Here is a 21,367-nt window from a genome sequence, read left to right on the forward strand (position 1 = left end):
TATCCTTAGGAACATTTTCTACAGAAAAATTGACCTCAGGTTTTTATGAACAGCTCCTTACATGATGACAGCACTACCTGCTACAATTCATATTGTGAAAAGGAGAGTTTTCAGATTTATTTACTTCAAACTATTTTTTTTTTTATTTTATCTTTTCCAACTTGGACCTTTATTGCCACAGCAAGTTCATAAAGCAAGTTCATAAGCATCCAAAACCTGACTTGCAGGAACAATCCAGAGGAAATGAAAAAACATGTCATGTGATCTGCTGGGTTGTTACTCTTCATGAGCATTGGTGTTATTGGCAAACACACAATTTACTAAATCATGAGAAATCTGGATTACTAGAGAAAGAATTGAAGACAGCATAACTGTAGAAGACAATCTCTGATTGTATTTGAATGGTGCAAAAAAAAAAAAAAAAAAAAAAAAAAAAAAAAAGAAGAAGAAAAAGTTTTTTCTACTATGCTTTTAACAGGAAGTTTTTCCTTTAGCCCATGCATTCTTGAAGACATACTAATGGGTTGTTTCAGAGCAATTAATGATGCCTTCACATATCCAATAAAAATTGGACAGCTTTCCATAAATACCCTCCATGTCACCCTGGCCCTCAATTTTTGTCTGGGATCAGTGGATTCTCTAGAACCCACTAATAAATACACCAACATCTCAAGCAAAATTAACACTGATGTTTCGTTCTTCTGGAAGTCTGAGTTTGTCAATAGTGTCATGCATTATTCTTCTTTGGGATCTACCCATCTAATCAGAAATCTTTGTATCTTTGACCATCTTCTCTTTATAGAATCAGAATGTTTTTTGTTGAGAAGCACTTTTAAAGATCATCTAGTTCTAGTGCTCCTGCCTCAGGGTTTTGCTAGTAGTGATTTGGTCTGAAGAAAGGAGATAGCAAAGAAGTAGTAAGAAGAACAGAGTGGGGTTTTGTAAGCTTTATAGAATTAAGTTCCCAGTAAAGGTCATTGTTGTGCATTTGTGCTCTCAATTAATTCAGTACCCATATGGTGGATGTAAGCTCAGCTGCCTCAGTGTAACTGTAGCAATAACCTGGTGCAGAAATCTTTGCAAAGAGATTTTTTGAAGAAAAACTTACTAAAATATAGCAATGTATACAAGCAAGAGACTGAAGCAAGAAAAGGTGGTGGAAAATCTTACGACAAATATAGCAATGTATACAAGCAAGAGACCTTTCTTTTCTTCTGCAATGTCTATATGGAAAAATTGGTGTTGTCTTCCAAACAGACAGAGATTTCTGTTTTGGGACCTTTGAACATTTACACAGCCCATAGGTAAATTTCAGAATTGTCACCATCACCCTGTGTGTTCAGATTTCAAAATTTTACAAACTCCCTTAGAAAAAGGTTTTCATTCAAAGGTCAGGCAATGTTTTAAATTACTAAGCACAAAAGAGCTGGTGTTATTTTTTTAGTCTGAACCATGTATTTTTAGAGGTTAAAGGAATAGCAGCAGCTGATATTTATTTTTTGCTGTGTTAGTGAGTGCTCATCAATAACCTAATGGCCATATCTGATTCTGCAAAAAAAGCAGGTGTTTTTGCGAAGTACCATACAGTATATCTGCTGGTGTAGAATTTTGATCCTTTTTAGAATTATTTGCTCATCTGTATTCATGGTCTGGGTGCAATCTTGTCCATATAATTCTTTATTAACTAGGGATACCATGCTGGTTACTGTGTATTTTTTCCTGTTTCTGTTGTTGACAGCTATAGGAAAGTTACAAATGTAGCCAGACAGATTTTAATCTTTATTGCAACTATCATCAATATACTGTGATTCTTTTAACTTCTCTACTTTCACTATATCAGATTTTCTGATTCTCTTCATGCATTCAATATTCCCTTCTGCTCTACTCCGTTGGCAGGAATAAAGTGATTGTGAATTGCAGAGGGGAGAGACACAACTGAGCCACTTTAATTTTCTTTTTAAGTCTATGTATCTTCCATAACCTAAAATTTGACAGTTTCTCTCCTGGACTTATTTATTCTCTTTCTTTTCTTGGTTCCAATGCTGTTTGGGTTCAGTCATCTATGGGGAATGTGAGAGGATAAAAAAAAGGAAAGTTATATCGAAGTTTAAAATCCTGCAGAGATTTGCCTTCGTATATGCTTCCACTGGCTAATAATGAGCATAAACATAAAACTACTCTCCCATTTTAAAAAGTTGTATTTTCAAGTCTCTGAGCTTAGGCAGAGTGAACAAGAATTTTCAGTTTCAGAGGGCCTTCTCGCTTATTCCTTTGAAGAAATAATGGAGATTGAAACAGTTGGATAAATGCAAATCTTGTTAAACAGAACAAGAAATGAATGAACCTCTTTGATTCTGCTGTCCACAGGATCAGACCACAAAGTTTATTCCCACTAACTTTCTGCATCCCAGAGTTCCCTGACAGAAGACAAAGAATGGAGGATGAAGAAATCCAGCATCAGTTGTTCTTAAATGACACTTGAAAGAAACAGTCCTTCCCTGCTGCCACCTACCAAGACTTTCAGAAATTCAATTTGCATTATATGTTGACAGCTAAAAAAGCACAGGCATAGAAATATCTGACCCACACAGATCCCAAACAACAGCAAGGGTAAGAGCTTTTGCTCTCTTTGAGAAAGCTTCTCAAAGGTGTTAAATTGTAAGAAAGGAAGCAAAAAGGTTCAGGATTGTGAGAAATGAGAGAGCCAGTTGCATGCTCTAAAATTTCTCTGCTTAAGTTCCCTCCCTCTAGAGGAAATTACAAAAATGTAAACAAATTAATAATAAAATATCAAATTTTTTGTTCATTCTCATGGAAGGCCTTAGGGAGATAATCCTTAGAACCTAGTTCTACCTATTTATACGCAAGGGATGTCAAATTAATTAAAAAGACCTGAGGAAAAAAAATATTTTTGAATCCTTTCAGATGTGTCTTTATAGTATTTTCCTGTAGGACAGGAGGGCCAGCAGCTCAAATAGAGTTTAAGAATCAAATATTAAAACAGTAACTGTCAAAAATGCAAACCTTTTTCACACAAGAATAAAATTTTAAAAGTATGTCTAGGAACTGTCTGTATGTCTGATGCAAGCCAATTTAGTAATTTAAAACATTGATTGACCTTTGAGTGAAGACCTTTTTTTAAGGGAGTTTGCAAAATTTTGAAATCTGAATACACAGGGTGATGGTGACAATTCTGAAATTTACCTATGGGCTGTGTAAATGTTCAAAGGCCCCAAAACAGAAATCTCTGTCTGCTTAGCAGACAATACAAATTCTAAATTACGCATATGTAAGAAGCACATACTAGAAATACAGGTTTCTCTTGCTAAAATCAGGAGACCAAAGTGTCAGAATTATGCCATAGGTGACCTGTGTGTACACTGTGGTGGAGGTCCTATCGTCACAGATCTGTGAACTGCAGTCTGAAAACAAATAAAAGAGAGTAACATGAAGTTGACTTTCTTGAGTAATTAGGTCCACAAATTCGACCTGCTTTGGAGATAAATAGAGGTTGGCACTAGGCTAAGAAAGATTTTATTATGCTATTACACAGTTGAATTTCCCCTATGCTTCATTAGAAGTTATTGTAACTTTCTTCCCTCAAGCTACTTTGCATCAAAACTGGGTAGAAATACTTTGGCTCTAGGAATCATGTGCCTGGAAATGTGTCCCAAAATATGCCCTCCCTATTTGTGACTGATAGGTCTTGTCTGATTCTATGATACACTAGCTGATACCTCTCAGAATAACAGTTCTCTAGACTTAATTATTTCAAAGTAAGAGAAATTTCAGGTAGGCAGAGGTTTTTCTCTATGATGATTGACATTCATTGTCGTTTAGGTATGCAAAACCATAGAGAGGAACATAAAACCCTCAGAATGCAAATTCCCTTGAAATGACAAGGCTTACTGATTCGCTATCTTTTCTTTATGGAGAGGATTTTGAAATGAAAGCTATAACCTCAGGCTTCAAAACAGACACACTAACTGTGTTTACAGTAAAGTTCCATATACCAAATAGATGATTTGGAATAAATCTTTCTGTTCAGTGTTATTCATACTTAAAAATTTACTTCTATGACAGCAGTAAATTAGGTTGTAGTGGAAAGAACTACTATAAATTCTCTTTGAAAGATATCTACATTTTAGTCAACCTTCATTGATTTCAAAATCTTTTTATTTAAAAATTCCAGCTATATTCCATGTCTATATATTTGAAACTACTTTTGAAATGGAAATCAGGTATAAATCCAAAACAATTCAAGACATGATAAGTCATTTTTACTGTTGCCCATGTGTACTCCTGTAAGTCCTTGACCAAATAATGCTACTTTGAAATGCAATTCTGATTGCTTTAGAAAAGTCCTCTGTGGTGACTTCTAAAATCAACTGTGCTGATTTTTTTCTTCTGTATTTTGCATTTTCATTGCTTATTCACTTGATGTACATATAGAGGCCAAGTGTGTCTGTCATGCTATTTCAGTGCTGGCCCAACTGCAGTAAAATTGCATCTGCTGCAGTGCCAATGCTTACAGATTATTTGTTCTTCACACAGCTTTTTCTAATGCATGTATAGATTTTATTAGAATTCTGCATGAAAATTTATAATACTTTTGTTTGCTGGATTAATTTTATTTTTAGACCTTTTGTTGCTATCAGTGATAAGAAAACATGCTTTTGTTCCAATTTTGTAAATATCTTAGTATGTATTTCTTCTTTTTAATTCCTAATTGTAATTCTTCAGGATGACTTTAGTGAAACACCAGGCAAAGAACTCATGATAATTTCTTTGGAGCTGTAACAAGTCATTGACTAGTCTAAAAAGAGGTGTGTGGCTGCCCACTGCTGGATGGAATGATGTTACAGGGCATTTCCTCGGGCTGCATTATGATATTGTTATATCATTTTGAATGTGGCTCTTCATTTGAGAATGCAGACCTCCATTCTCCTTCAAACACCCTGTAGAATAAAATTGTGAACTTTCTCTGTAATGCTGAGATCTTTTACTTGTATGTGTAACATGTAAAGCAGTTATAATCTGCCCACTTTTTACATGTAACGCATAATATTTTCCCTCTTGTATGTTAACCATGATTCTTAGTCACAGGAAATTTACACAATATCTTGTGCAGTTTGCTCAAATATGCTAAGCTTTTTATAATATGTATATATAAGAAAAATAACTACAAATTGCAACAAATATATATGGCACCTATATGTTATTGACATTTTGACACCTCTGAAATGGATCCTTCAATCTTCTAAAAGTTATTGAAAAGGCAACATTATTCCAAATAGCCCCACACCCCTAAAACATGTTGCTAAACTTGAAAATTAAAGTCTTAATTTCTAAACATTAGGAAACCAACAGCTAGCTAATTATTAAACTGCACTTACCACTTTTTTATGTGTGACAATACAGTTGCATTAGGAAATTATATTAGTGCTCCTATTACTGTCTTGAAATAATTCATTCTTTGTTGGAGATCACCTGTACAGCCTCGCTTTTTCTCATTGTAAAGGACTGTATGAACAGCTCAAATCTGTGTCCTTCAAAGAGCTGCCAGTCTCTCATTGACTGCATCCTTTTGATGGCTTTCCTTTGAATTTCAAACACTTCACTGACAGTGCCAGGGTCACCACCAGAACAGGCTTGCAGCTGGAAATGTACACAAGGAGGCACCAGATCCTGTGGTTAAAACCAACCAACCGGTATGAATAAAGAATTAAGAATCACATGAACAGACTGTGGGGTGTTCATAGCGTGCAGATGTGCCTGTGTTACGGATTTACCCTATGAGAATACAAATGCCTGCACAGTGCGCTCTATTTCATTGCAAATCCTGGAGGAGTTTTTGATGTTTTTAAGGGTTTATGTCTTTCATCTCTATTGGTACATCTCAGACAAGAAAATGTCATACGTTTTGGCATGTACATTTGCATGGCACCGCTGTGTCCATGCAGGAGGACAGTGGAACAATATCCATCATAACCGGGTGGGGATTTTTAAATTTTTATTTTCTTTATTATTTTTATAAACAGTTCAGAAGTGACATAAAATAATACCTCCTTAACAATTTGTAGATCTAGGTGCCACTTTAAATATTAAAAAATACTTAAGAAATTATTTGCAAGACTATTTGTCCAGAGCACAAGAATGAATTTCACTCTATGTGTATAAGAGTTGTTTAATTGCTAGCAATAGTTGTTTACATTGACAGTACATCCAGTGATTAATTCACAGGATTCCTAAGGGAAGACTGAGCCACAAAAAGGTCTCAAAGATGCAAGCCAGGGTAAAGAGTGCACTGTAAAATATTTAGCAAACATTAAAGCAAACCACAAAGAACTACAGGAGGAACCAAGGGTAGGAAAGAATATATTATCTGCCTCAAAAAAAAAAGCTTTTAACCTGGAAGATAGATTTTTTTTAAAGGGAATTAAAGACTGTGTTTCCAATGGACACATAAACAAACCAAACTGCGATAATATGTAAGGATGTGTAGCACAGGGAACAGAAAAACTTACATGACATTGTTTCCTTTGCTAATTGATTGATTGATTTCTTAATTGATTATTAGGATTTCGACTGCTTGATGATGGCATTAATAAATCAGTCATGTTATTTTATATTTACATTTTATATTAAAATAGTCAGTTACAAATATCTTCTTTCCTGTGGATTGGTCTATTATTTTTTTCTCCTAATATTGATATGCATATCATTGTAGGAAGGAAGAGAGATAAATAAGGATTTCTCTCCATCTAATTACTTTAATCGATTTGTGCTGAAATACTTGACCTTTAGTACTACATTCTCCCTTCACATTCAGAATTGACAGCTCACTCTGATGATCATCAGCCATGGGGAAAATAAGTTAAGATTTCAATTAAAAGCATGCAGTGTAGGCTAATCTATGGACCTCACATTAGTAATGCTCCGTGCTTCCCTGCTAGAGAATATGTATCATGTTTGGGCTAAAAAATATCATATGGAAAGCACATGAAGAAGTACTACAGTGAAGTTAAAATTGACTTAAAAAAATTGACTTAAAACTGACAAACCAAACCAACATAGGAGTGTTAGAGCACATGTTCAATCATGTAAACAAATTACACCTAGTCAATAGCACCCATCTTTCAGGTCAAAGATCACAAGGTATTTAAAATAAGCTAATTCTTACACTGTATTTCTTGGGTGACATGACAGTAATGATGCTCTCAGCTATCTTCACTATTTGCTTTAAATCTTATTTTTCAGGAAAAATGGGCCTAAAACTCCTTTTTATGAGACAAACAGGCAGAAACAATCCATACGGTAGTAAAGTGTCAGACACATCTGTGGTCTTTAAGAGTGCAAAAACCAGAAGTAATAAATGTTGAACTAGATGGAATATGCTAAATAATAGGGGTCTGTTGCTATTATTTGGAGTAAAATATTTCTTCAATAATATCATTAGAAGAGTCTTCAAAATGTTTTATATTTTTTACTTCTAAAAAACACTTTTCATTAGATGACTTCAGTGAATTTCAAAAAAAGATGCAGAGCACTCACTGAACATAATAACTGTGTTTGAAGCCTATGCTATGGCAGAAACACACCCTAGCTCATTTTATTCGGTATATTATATTAACATGCTTTAAATGAGGCAACATTAAGTGTTTCAATAGAAAAAATATGACAATAAACTCAAAGCACTTTTCTCAGTTCAAAACCACTTCACTTTGGACAAATGCTGTTCCATAATTGGAATATATATTATTACTTTTATTATTTGTACTACTGCAGTCAGAAGCATTCTCTAGCAGAAGGTGTTCAGTATTAAAGTACATTTTGTTTGCTCCGGTGTATGTCATATGTTGGATGCAAAGTGGGAATAATCGGGCATTTATTGAGTAATCTATTTGCTGTATTATGAGTATGAAGTGGAAGTAAGATGAAAAATAGATTGTTTTTTGAGTAGAAAAGGAAGCAATGACTAACTCTACAAAAGCATCTTTATATTATTCAAAATAATTCCTCATAAAAATTCATGACATTTAAATTAGCTCTAACAGTATAATATTCCAACAATGTTGATTCAATTGCTAATAGCCACTGGAAATATTCTTTACTATATCTGAGTCAATGTTTTAAGTCTTCAAATCACTTCCTCTTTGTTATTTTAAAGGAAAATAAAATATATCCTTAATTATTTTTCCCATGTCTGTCTACAATATTCTATATTCTTAAATTTGATGCCTTGTATGACCAGATTTCTAAGAAAAGGACAAATTGTATAAAGTGAGAGTCTGTGGCAGATTTTCAAGTTAAATTATCATACATCTTCCTTGAATAGAAGACCACTGAAAAGCTCAATAGAACAATTTTTGGATTGAAGGTTTACTTATTTTTGCCAAAGACCTGGCAAAAAATATTTTTTTTCCCCAAAGAAAGACTACCTTGCATACATAACTTTTCTCCCTTTCTCATTGTCTATCATAGCTGTGGTGAAAAGGGCTGATGAAGATCACCAACATATTTTCCTTGAGAAATTCCAGCTTCTAAGTCATACCCCGCTGCTTCTTTGGAAAACAATTCAAATTTCTTGATTTTTCACTCCTTTGCAGAAGAACCAAATATTTTGAGCAGAAAAGACACAAATTACGCTTGACTGATTTGTAATGAGAGAACTAGAGAAAAAGAGGCTCTGGTTGTGCCTTATCACCCTCTACAACTACCTGAAAAGAGGTTGTAGCAAAATCAGGGTTGGCCACTTCTCCCAGGCAACTAGTGACAGGACTAGAGGACATAACCACAAGCTGCATCAGAAAATGTTCAGATTGGACATCAGAATGAATTTCTTTGCTGGAAAAGTGGTTAACCATTGGCATGGTTTGCCCAGGAAAGTGGTGGAATCAATGTCCCTGGAGGTGTTCAAGAAATGACTAGATACAGGACTTAGTGCAATGGTCTAATTGTTCTGTGATAGGTCAAATGTTGGACTCAGTGGTCTTGGAGGTCTTTTCCAACATTTATGAGTCTATAATTCTATGACTAAGACAACTGAGATCTGAAAAATTGAAATGTTGACATCTTAGCTATTTATCTTACTTTCCTTTACATTCTGAGGCAAGAAGTAGCCATTTACTGAGACTGCCTATCATATCACATGCCATTTTCCTCTTCCTTCCTCTTCCGCCTGTAAAGTGAGCCCAGCCTCACTACCTTACGTGCTGACATCCAGAATCCAAATATTTAAAATGAGCTCTCCAATGAAGGCTTCCATCTCATGGAATGCAATGATATTGCATTGTCTATTGCTTTAAGTGACAAGTGGAATAGAGTAGTAACTTTGGAATAAAATCTCTCTCAGATAAACTAAACCACCACAGTGGGAAATACACAGAGGAGGATCAGATGAACTAACCAGTTCTTGAGAAATCTACTGGCTTCCACTTAGTTCTGGGGGTGATTTTTGTGTATGCTTGGTTTGTTGTCTTTTGGTTGAAGTTTTTTTTGTGTATGTTTTTGTTTGGTTTTGGTGATTTGCTGGGTCTGGTTTGGTATCTTTTTTGTTACAGATATTACAATTTCATCAGAAAAATATTATTTATTCACCTTTTGCTCTGTTTTAGTAGTGATCCTAGTTCTCATAGGAGATGACCTGGATGGACACCTTATCAACAACAGATTTCTGCTGTTCTTTCATCCGTCTCCCAGGTTATTGCTAACCTACATGTCATAAAGTAATCTAAGAGGAAACCAATGTGCATACACAGACCAGGGCAGAAAGTATATTTCTGTTTAAAAACTTGAGGAGCAACACTGATACAATCTGCTTTACAGAACAAATGCACATATTTCCATAAGCTTAGAAGACTGAAAACTTCCACTGAAACAATGTAATTAAAAGTTACAATGAAAAAAATGGGTTATCATTCTTAGTGACATTTGATTAAACATGCTAGCTCGCAAAAATACACAAATGAAGGTCACATTTGCAAGTATTATAAGACAGTCTACATTTTAATTAGATAGTTGAGAAATGTCAATGAGTTAGTAACTGGCCAGAAGTCACTTATAGAAAAAAGGAATAAAGGAAAACAAAACATCACACCAAAACTCAGAATCCTTTACTCTCTATAAAGTTCAGACATTATAAAGACAGTGTTCAAAGAAATTTTGGGGCTGATTCAATGAATTTGCCTTGTCATTTTTCTCTATTTACAGAAAGAATGCATTTTGGTCAAATTACTGTGTTTGAGCTTTATTGAGCTATGCTGTACCTTTAAAAACAAATTATAAAACATAACAGGGTAGTATTTGTGGTTTATATCTGTACCTATGGACTGTACCCAAGGAACTTGTGTCAACATTTGCTGTCTTGTGATCCCCTTTCCCTCAGAGTCAGCTTAGTTCTCACACAACAGTACACATGAAAAAAAAGGTTAAATTTAACATGACATAGATATTACAAATTACAGGAATAAAATTCTTTCACATCATCTTGGAATTCATATTTTTGTTTTTTCCTAAGAGCAAAAAACAAAAATCCCTCAGTAATCAGTGGAAGACAGGGTCTCTATTACCTAGTGCCCTGTTGTTTTCCTTGTTGTCTTAAGTCTGACCAATCTGACTGAAGAGCAGCCTGTGCTGGAAATAATAAGAGATGCATGAATAATTTATTGAATTGATACTGATTCATTAAAAAATTACCAAAACTATATCAGTTTGCTGTTGAAAATCCATTAAGAAAATGTGCTCTGGAAATTAAAAAGAAATAGTCTATCTTAAAAGTGTCATACCACTGTTAAAATTACTATAAATCTGATAGTTCCAATTCAAAGAAATATGAAGGCTAACCCAAATCACTGATTTTATTGTGGCTGGTTTCTAGTTGCTTGCTATCCTTACCATTCAGGCCTATATGTTCCTTATCTGTGTCTTCTTGCAGCTGAAGGAACCTTTGGATGTTTCATCCCAAATACTTAACTTATTTCTCAGAATGAGACCAGGAAAAACATAGTTTCATAGTGAAGCTCAAGTATAGCAACATTTTGAGAACTACCCACAGTAGTTTTGATGAAATTTCTCAAGGATTTTTAGGGTAGACTGGTAAAGTAAAAATGCACATTAGAGAGTAATATCTATTCTCCAGCAGTTTAACTACTATGTACTTAAATAATGGAATATATAAATTTATTCTCCCAAATCTCAGCAGTCTAATCCAAACCAAATTAAAGGAATAATTTTACTGTAAATAGTACTCCAATAAAAATATATTCTAATTAAGGCACTGTAACTAGACAGTTCAGAAGTCTAAATCTCTGAAGGTGAATGCTCAAATTAGGAAGTAGGTTTTGTTCTCAGGTAAGTGTGTTTTCTGCTTTAGTTGTCAGTAGAGATCACAGGCTACAGACTTTCAGTAAACAAAACAAGAAATATTTCCTTATGTATAATTTATTAACCATTTGCAGTTATGTTTTACAAGAGAAACTTTACTCAGATACAGCATCCCCATGAGTATGACAGAGCAACTGGAGTCAGGGTGAAATTTCACATTGATCGCTAATCCCAGCAAAACAAAGAAATTATACCATAGAAGGTCAGAAAATAGATTACATAACACTACCATTACTGCAGGACCTGTTCACCATGTCAAGTGACATTTGTATTCTTTCCTTCTCTTTCCTCCCATGATACTTTGCGTTCATACCATCTGAGATCTTGTAGATTCTTTTGTTCTTTCAAACCCTGAAACTACCACTGCAGAAATAGTGTTCCCCACTCTGCTAGATAACAAAGAATTATAGATTTATTTTTTCTTTTTAAGCAGAACAAGAATTGCAGTCTTCTTAACTTGATGAGGCAGCACAGAACAACTTCATTTCACAAAATTGCCTACACAGCATATTTCAGCAAAAAGAAGTTGTCAGAACTATTTAAGTGTTGTTGAATCCTATTTACTAGAGTGGCTCTTTGTGTTACATGCACAAACAAAAAGGAGAGTCACAGCCTAAAAATGACAAATGTTACATACTATGCCAATGTGAAGAGTATGTCCGGTTTTTAAATATTTATCACCAGCAGAGATGATAGAAGAGTGATTTTTTTTCTTCTTGGCACTTCCAATTGTCCTCCAAAAGATCTCTTCCTTCAGAGGCACTGGATATACAGTCTGGATCCCTTCACTCAACTCTGAATATATTTTTGAATATTCTTCTCACTTCCTTAATGTTGTTGCATTTTCAGGACAACTGATTTCAATACTTCTGCTTGCTTTGTTCCTGCAGGTCCTGAGTTATAGTTTTTAATCTATTGTAATGTAATTATTTCCTTTATATTTGACATTATAAAGGGACTGAAAACTTGGATACTATTCTCATTTGTAAACACTGAAATTTTAAATAGAGTCAGAAAAGGCAAAAAAGGGAACTTGAAGAGACAGCAGAGGACGTGACTTTAGCATATGTATGTTTCTGGGAGAGGCATTTGTGAATACAGGTACTCTTGGCCTGTTTAGCCAGCCTGCTTGATTTGCAGAGTACTGTTGAACTGAGAGGCATATTTAGCTTCTGTCAGTGTTTCTGCATTGCATATACAAAGGGAAGGAAGGATATGAAGGAAAGATGGTGACCTGGCAGATACTTTTCCACTAAGAGATAGAAATATATGGTCATAGAAATAGAATTAAAAACATTGAAAACTCATGTTTTCATCAGTAAGAAATTTAATGAATACCTGATTTCTATATTTTGGAGAAGCTGCAGGCAAATTTTATTAGAGCTCCATGCTACTAACCAGTTCTTTTCAGAAGCTGAGTCTCTCATCAAGCCTGGTATTTTTCTGTCACTCCTTTTATAGATAAAACTTTTCTGCTTTTCTACTGCTTAACTAAACATTCTTTTGCAAAGTGACAGACCTAGTCTCTATTCAGTGTTTACTTCTTGTTGTTTGTTTTTTTTTTTTTTTTTAATTTTTTCCCAGATTATTCAGAAGCTGTTCCTGGTCTCCCCACATCATATGCTGCTATCCTAAGAATCAAATCTGGTAGTTCATCTTTAGCCTCATTTAATTCAAAGAGCAGACCACGATTAAGCAGTCCTTCATTAGGAAGTGTATCTTCACCAGGCTGGAGAGGAACCACACAACATTATCACTTCCCGACAAACCTCTACCACTTCTCAGATACCTTCAAACATGATGGTAAGTGTAGCTTCCCCCTCTAAAACTTAGAAACATTTTTCAAACTCAGTGTATTTTTGTCAGTTTACTTCAGTATTTCTCAGACATAATTTTGAATTTTATTAAACGTCACAAGGTGGAAATGAGTTGCTTTCCTTTAGGTTCTTCAGGAAGGCCTTAAGGTCACCAGTTAAAATATCCTTTCTTAAAGATTCTTATGCAGAATGGTTTTATGCAGGTGTTGTTACATGAAAATAGCAAAGCAGTGATTTGAAATTCCATTATGGCACAATTTCATCTAGCCGTAAAATCTAAGCCACTATTTTCTCATTGGATTTTTTTTATTTAATCATGAATGCTAGTAATATAAATTAAACATGAAGCATAAATCTTATAAAACTACTTTTGCTGTAAATTATCTCTTCTGTATAGTCAACTGTGTCATGCATGTACTTATGTGCATGCTTGGATACAGTTTCTGGTGTGATATGGTGTCATTCACCTCTAAATGCAATAATTAATAGGAACAATACATATTTTCTTGTCTTTGGTTACATTTTTAAAAGCCACATTTCTTATACCATTTCTTTAGTGACAATAATTACCTGAATTGCAATCAAAAAAGATAGAAATCCAGGAAGGAAGGAAGTTGCGGAAGGAAGTTGCGGAAGTTGCGGCAGGAAGGGAGGAAGGGACGAAAGTTGCAGCAGGAAGGGAGGAAGGGAGGAAGGGAGGGAGGAAGGGAGGAAGGGAGGAAGGGAGGAAGGGAGGGAGGGAGGGAGGGAGGAAGGGAGGAAGGGAGGAAGGGAGGAAGGGAGGAAGGGAGGAAGGGAGGAAGGGAGGAAGGGAGGAAGGGAGGAAGGGAGGAAGGGAGGAAGGGAGGAAGGGAGGAAGGGAGGAAGGGAGGAAGGAAGGAAGGAAGGAAGGAAGGAAGGAAGGAAGGAAGGAAGGAAGGAAGGAAGGAAGGAAGGAAGGAAGGAAGGAAGGAAGGAAGGAAGGAAGGAAGGAAGGAAGGAAGGAAGGAAGGAAGGAAGGAAGGAAGGAAGGAAGGAAGGAAGGAAGGAAGGAAGGAAGGAAGGAAGGAAGGAAGGAAGGAAGGAAGGAAGGAAGGAAGGAAGGAAGGAAGGAAGGAAGGAAGGAAGGAAGGAAGGAAGGAAGGAAGGAAGGAAGGAAGGAAGGAAGGAAGGAAGGAAGGAAGGAAGGAAGGAAGGAAGGAAGGAAGGAAGGAAGGAAGGAAGGAAGGAAGGAAGGAAGGAAGGAAGGAAGGAAGGAAGGAAGGAAGGAAGGAAGGAAGGAAGGAAGGAAGGAAGGAAGGAAGGAAGGAAGGAAGGAAGGAAGGAAGGAAGGAAGGAAGGAAGGAAGGAAGGAAGGAAGGAAGGAAGGAAGGAAGGAAGGAAGGAAGGAAGGAAGGAAGGAAGGAAGGAAGGAAGGAAGGAAGGAAGGAAGGAAGGAAGGAAGGAAGGAAGGAAGGAAGGAAGGAAGGAAGGAAGGAAGGAAGGAAGGAAGGAAGGAAGGAAGGAAGGAAGGAAGGAAGGAAGGAAGGAAGGAAGGAGAGGGAAGTATATTCCTCATTTACATCTAAGGATGTAAAAGAGGAAAGAATTGTGATTAGTAACTTGCACTTTAATGAAATTCACACAATATCATGATTGTGATAACAGGTTACTCTTTGTGACAACAGAGTCTTATTTTTTTTCCCTGGAAAATGTCTTGCATGTCTTAAAAATTACTGGTGTATGCATGTGGTTTGTGTAGAAAAATGGCTTATTTACAAGCACAAATATGTTCCCTGAATAAAGTTTGATCTAGAAAAGAAACAATTTGAATTTATAAATCAGATAAATTCTGATTGATACAATTTCTGGGATAGGGGCATGTTTCTACATTTCTCCTTCCACTGTAATACTCTTTCAAGCAGTGACTAGTGTGAACTCAGTTTTTCCCCATTCATCGGACACTGATAATTTCATTGCTGAGAGCAGGTTAAAATTAATGTCCATTATTAGAACTATAGTCTATTATCCTGATCTTTTACAGCATGAATGTCTAAAGACTGAAGGAGAAAGCAAAAAAAAAAAAAATGCAGACTATTTGAATAATATAGTACAAGCTAGAACTAGAAATCCTGGACATCTCCAGAAAGCATGGTGAGATCATACTTCAGGGATGATCATTGTACCCTAGATGGGACCTATGATTTAGGTCAGCAATCATACTCTTCTCAAAACACTGGGGCCACATTGCAGCTCAGCAGTTGAGATTTATCAGTTTTTCAGGAGCAAGTGAAAAACCACTGACTGTAGACAAAATTGTAAAAGGGCCATACCCCATAAGGCCTAATGAATAGAGTATTTGACCAAGAAGAGAGGAACACCATTCTTCTAAAGACTACATAAAATAGCCCTAGGAGACTTATTTCACTTACAGGTCTTGGCATATCCAGCTGTGCAGACACTTGTAGAAATAGATAAATCTGAGTCACCTGATAATGTTTTAAAAGACCTTGATTAACTGAAGTGCCTGCATAGCACAAGCATAGGTATGAGACAGTATTTAGAAAAGATCAGCAGTGACCAAGTAGGATAATCTGCATCATCTAAGAGGACTTGAACACATCTGTCATGGCAGCTGAATGTAACTTATTTTCTAAACCTCACTTAATTCTGTTAATAACTTGATGCCTGAATAAATATCTTTGATATTTAGAAACTGAGAATAAGGGACTATTTAAATTATCTGTCATTACACTTACTTGTATTTCTAAATTTCTTGATTTTGATTTTGCCTAAAGGTATTTTTTTTGTTTGGTTTTTGTTTTTTTTTTTTTTTTTTGTTTTTGTTTTTTTGGTTTTTTTATTTTTTGTTTGTTTGTTTGTTTGTTTTTTTCATTTTTACAGGCCTTGAAGTAAGGATATTCTAGTTATCATCCTATAACTGCTATGTGATGATAGAGTGATAGAGTTAAGTGGTCATGTTTACCAGCTAAGGCTTCTTAAATGAAGAAATGTTACAGCATCCTGTGGTAATGACACCACTGCTACAAGTGAGAGGACATTTTTAGGAGGAGAGAAAACATGTTTTATATTATTATAATGTAGAATCTGTATAATTTAAACATCTAATATATGGCATAAATTCAGAAATGAAGCTTGTCATAAAAAACAACTAAAAATACTTTTAATAGCTGCTGAATTATACCAGTTCTCAAGTGACTTCTCAAATGATTTCCCAGCAGATATGTTCAAACACCTGACATGGCTTGTAATAAAGGTCCTTTTATACTGACTTGATGCTATTTCACTTGCACTTTCAATTCAACATGTGCTTCCTGATATCTTAAATTAAAAGAACTATGCTCTAGGTCACTGCTGACTTTAAACTATCTGGAATTATTTAGCGTAAACATGCAGCCAAGGCATTGAAGTCCTTCTCTTCAAACTATATATCAGTGTGTAAAGTCATGACTAAAAAATGTGAATAGAAAGTATGAATTATTCATTAAATACTTTTGAAGAATTACAAAACTGCAAACTCTTATATTTTCTTACCGTTCCAAAAACTTTTGGAATTTCTGCAGTGAAGATAATTGAACTTAACCTTGAATAAGGGCTCTCTTTGTCCTTTCATCTTTGATTTGACACATTTTGCAAGGAAATGAAGAACAGAGTCTGCCACAACTGAAAGTGTTTGAATCAATGAACCCCAAGATATGCAAGATCCAAATCTAATTTTTATAAAATGAGAATTCCTGTTTTTCCACCATCTGCTAGATTCAGCACTTACCAGTCTGCATTATAGATACAAACTACTAATTTTTTTTTCTGTTGCTAAAAATATTTGACAACATTGATTCATATGGCATGCAGTTTAGATATTATAAACTAAATTTAGAACAGATTTATTTGTTTCAGAACAGAGAAAGCATTTTCTAGAAACAGTAAAATTTTGTATCATCTTGCTTAATAAGCAAATACACATGTTTCAGAAAAGGTAAATTTGAAAATATGAGAAAATAATTTAATCTTCTTTGCAGTATAAGCTTAATAATGTGTGTACAATGTTCAACCATACAGCACACTAGAATCAATATATATACATTGAGGGCCATGTTTCAGCCTCACTTTACCTCAAAAGGATTCTCAAAGTTTCTCAGTTTTTAAGTTGACTGAAACACAGTTTAAAAATTAGAATGTTTGTTTAGAAATGCATATGTTGCAAATATATGTGCATATATGTGTGTGTATATATATGTGTCTGCTTCTATATTTGCAAAATAATTATTGCAAATTTCAGCCACCTTTGTTAATTTTAAAATATGTTACACAGAGAGTTAATCACTGGAACATACGTTGCCTAGATGAATTTGTGGGCTTCTTTTTTATTATATTGAGATTTTGAAATAGGTGATATTTTGATATATGACAGTGATATTAAAATGAATAGTAATTTCTTATTTAAGTGTAAAGGTGAAAGATTATATCATAGGACCTACTTGTAAAATAAATATTACCACTGAAGCTAATACATTTTTTTCCGGTGTTTAAACAAAAAACCAAAATAGCTTCTAGCTTTTATCTGGGGAAAGCAATAAGTTTCCATTTAAATCCATGTGAATATAATTCTAAAATATTTCTGAATATACTGAACAGATTAAACTGTCTGATTCTGTGATAACAAAGGTAATCAGATGGTCCTTTAGAGTCATCACCTGAAGTTCATACAACAAGCATAAGCTGTAAACCAAGAAAGGAAAGAGACAAATACAAAAACAAGGTTGACAGTGAGTAGTACCCACCTATACCAAAAAGAATCTTTCAATTTTTAGGACCAGTTTGAAATGAAACTACTTAGGTTAATTTTAATTACTTCTTCTTATATACAAATTTCAGCAACATGTATAGCCTTATCAACAATTTCCTCAATCATATTAATGTTTCTTGAACACATCAATACCTAGGTCATTGGAATGCCATTTGGTCTGCATTGTGTCAAGTAGGTACTTTTCTGGATAGGCCCTGTATGCAGAGTAAAATCATTTGTATTTTAGGATGGAAGGTCTGTTAGTGATCCCTCATTTTAGGCTGCTTTAGAAGTTCTATCATTTTACATTCCTTGTGTAGCTTTTCTTTAGAAAATTCTTCCATCTCTACATTCATTCACAAAATCTTTGAAACATGGGGGTGGAAAATAGGGCAATAGAAAAACATTCTTCCTGGTCCTGTAAAAAGTGCTTCTAAAGGGGTAAGAGTAGAAGAAGGGGAGATGACCTGAAGGAATACTTCCTTCCTCATAAACAAAGGCTGCCTGACCATATTCCCTCACATAACATGTCTGCTGTTTCTTCCCACCAGTAGCTCAAACTGAGAAGATGGCTAGATGATTGATTAGGCCAGTCATGTATCTTGGAGGGTACTTATTTAAGCAAACATTGCTAATAACTAAATTTCTTTTCCTCTTTGGAAAGTACAGCACTTAGAATTATCCAGCTAAAAGTAATAATGGCAGTGCACTGTGGGCTACCCCGGACCGAGTCCCGCAGGGTGACCCTCAGTTAGCTGGTCAACAGGTGCTTGGCTAGCATAATTAAAATCCCCACCAGGAAGACGGAAGGACTCGAGCTGCTGGAATCTGAGCGGGTTTATTGAGGATTGATGAAAGGAGTAGGGAGGCAGAAATAGGAGCAGACTCCGAGAGCCCTGGGGAAGGAGGGATCAGAGTATATAACTGGGGAGGGAAGGAGTGACTAGGGTACAAATGATCCAATGGGAAGAGGGTGTAAGGGAGGGACAGGGTTGGGGTAACACAAACTGGGCCAATGAGGGAAAAGGGAAGGAGTAGTTTACAGAGGGAATCATTAGGAGCAACGAGAACGGGGAACCTTCCGGAACCTGGGGAGATGACAACCACAAACTGACAGGTGATGGGCATGTGCTCATTTGCATTGGGGGGCAGAGGACTCTGGGGAAATGCCTTATGCGAAATGACTGTAGTTTCCCATGGCATTCCCACAGTGCAGCTCCAATGCAGGAGTTTGAAGAGAGTAATATTTCTTTCCTGCCCACCTCTGTGTTCCCAAGGTTCCAGGAATTAATTCATTTTCTCAGTGTATTAATTGACCTGGATTTTTATCAACAATGATGGCAAGAAAGCAACTGTTAAGGAATTACACTATTTCAGTTGCTATAGGATTTAAAGTATAGGAAGATTTATTCTCATCTGCAGTTTGTTGTTACGATATCTGCATTGCCCAGCAAGAAGAACTGAAGAACATCTGGTTTTTTTTCTTCATCAGTAACTGAGGGAGAGAATGAAAGTATGAAAGAATGTCTGTAGATAAGAGAGAGAGAAACTGCACTTTGGCTATTGTCTGAGTTGCAGGATACTGATTTCAGTTTACATTCTCGTGAGGATTTAACTACTTGTTGCTACTAGGGAGTCACATGTTCCAGAAATTTTATGTGCAGAAGTGCTGTGAGAAAAACACTGGCACTCAAAGAAAATCAAAGCACTGCTCTGAAGAATATTCAAGAATTTAAAAGAGGGTTTTCTTATATTTTGAATGTTTTCCATATACTTGCCTTTCTTAAAAGTTGTAAGGGGACCACAAACTAGCAGTTGCCCTGCTGGTTGCAGTGCTACCTGTATTACCAAGACTCTGTGGTAAATCACTGTTCTTAAATAAGATAACACTTAAAGCAACTAGTTTTCTGTATCTTGTTTAGTAAAAGCCTCTACGAGGAATGGAAATATTTCCCTTGAGAAATTATAATAGTAAATTGAAATATATGCATGCTAGTATGTATGTTGAATGCTCATTTAATTTTATAAGTTAGTTCTTGATAAGTTAGAAAGAAAAAAATAAGGTGTAGAGCTCAAATCCTGCCATGCACACTCATGAAGGACTGTGATCTATAGGTGAGATAGCTGTGATCTATAGGTGCAAAAAAAGCATGGATGCAAAAAAACCTGATGCCTTTGGATCCCTGAAGGCATCAGAAAACGTACATGAGCTTATATATCCATACGTACAAAGATGTAAAAATAAACACAATAAGAAAATGAGGGCAATAAGGATAAGGCCAGGGATATTTCCCCCAAAAAGACTACCCAAAGCAGAAGAGCCAGCCAATGGTTCATGAATCAGAAAGTTTTATTTCAAGGTCACACAGAGAGGTTGGCTTGCTCCCTTCTCTGTGGCTTGAGGGGAGTCTCCAGCTGTCTGTGGGACCATGGTGTGCTGTGGACTGGGGCTGGAGGTGTTTCCTTGTCCTAAGGTCAATGGTTGAGTCAAAAGCTGCAGAAAAATCTCTATCTGAGTGGCTTAGGGAGAGGACAAGAGTGTGCCATGGTCTTGTCCTGCGCTTAGCCTTGCATATTTTTCTTTTCTTTCCAGCAGTCCTAGACTGTGATACTGTATTTTATCTCCAGAGTCCCTCCTAGGGAGAAGATAAAATCATTAATCTTCATTAATATGCACCCTATCCATATGCCTCCTAATCTGCATGAAATAACACTTAAATCTAAAGCCATGATTTAGATTTGTTATCCTTAATTAATTTTTGGTTATGCTAAACTCTAGCTCAATGTCAGTTCTGTTTATTTACACCTACATTCATGAGTATTTTCTTTTGTGCAATGCAAGAAGTAGGTGACCAAATTATAAGAAATCCACACACTATGTTTGTACCAACATTTTCCTTTCTTAAAATAAGTTTTGCTGGCTGAATCAATTTCCCCCATGGCATTTGAAGTTGTACTTCTCAAAATTTATTACTGGAGTTATTTTATCTTCAATAATATCAGTACATATCAGAAGTCACTTTTTGTGATTGATTTGTTTGTGGGTTGTTTTTTGTTTTTTTTTAATAATGCAGATATTTGTTCCAGAACAGACATTTCTGCCAATAAACCCAAGCAAAGCAATGTACCTACACAGTAATATAAATATGCAAAACAGCAATCCATACTCCTTTACATAGTCCTACAAGTAGGGCTAATAAGCTGAAAAATTATGGGAAAGAGACGCTACTAATTGCTTCTGCTCTTATTTGCTGACTTTACAAATCAACAGGCTAATTATTTGAATCTATTCCAGCAGAAGCACACACACCTGAAAATATAGGTATTTTCAAAATCTGCATTTGAATAGTAGTGTAAAAAGACAAAACTGAAGTATATAATAAGTGTGTAGTCACTAAAA

General features: G+C 35.5%; 1 protein-coding gene across 1 annotated transcript in view; it reads left to right on the forward strand.

Annotated features, from left to right (window-relative positions):
- The first annotated feature begins 12,004 nt into the window (after window positions 1–12,004).
- The window catches only part of CNTN5 (contactin 5), a 238,293-nt gene continuing 228,930 nt past the window's right edge, over window positions 12,005–21,367 (forward strand). The window contains exons 1-2 of the mRNA XM_053969809.1: window positions 12,005–12,038; window positions 12,970–13,188. Of these exons, the coding sequence (XP_053825784.1) occupies window positions 12,005–12,038; window positions 12,970–13,188 (253 nt within the window). The remainder of the gene's footprint in view (window positions 12,039–12,969; window positions 13,189–21,367) is intronic.

The sequence above is a fragment of the Vidua macroura genome, chromosome 2 (assembly GCF_024509145.1).
Source record: "Vidua macroura isolate BioBank_ID:100142 chromosome 2, ASM2450914v1, whole genome shotgun sequence".
Lineage (NCBI taxonomy): Eukaryota > Metazoa > Chordata > Aves > Passeriformes > Viduidae > Vidua > Vidua macroura.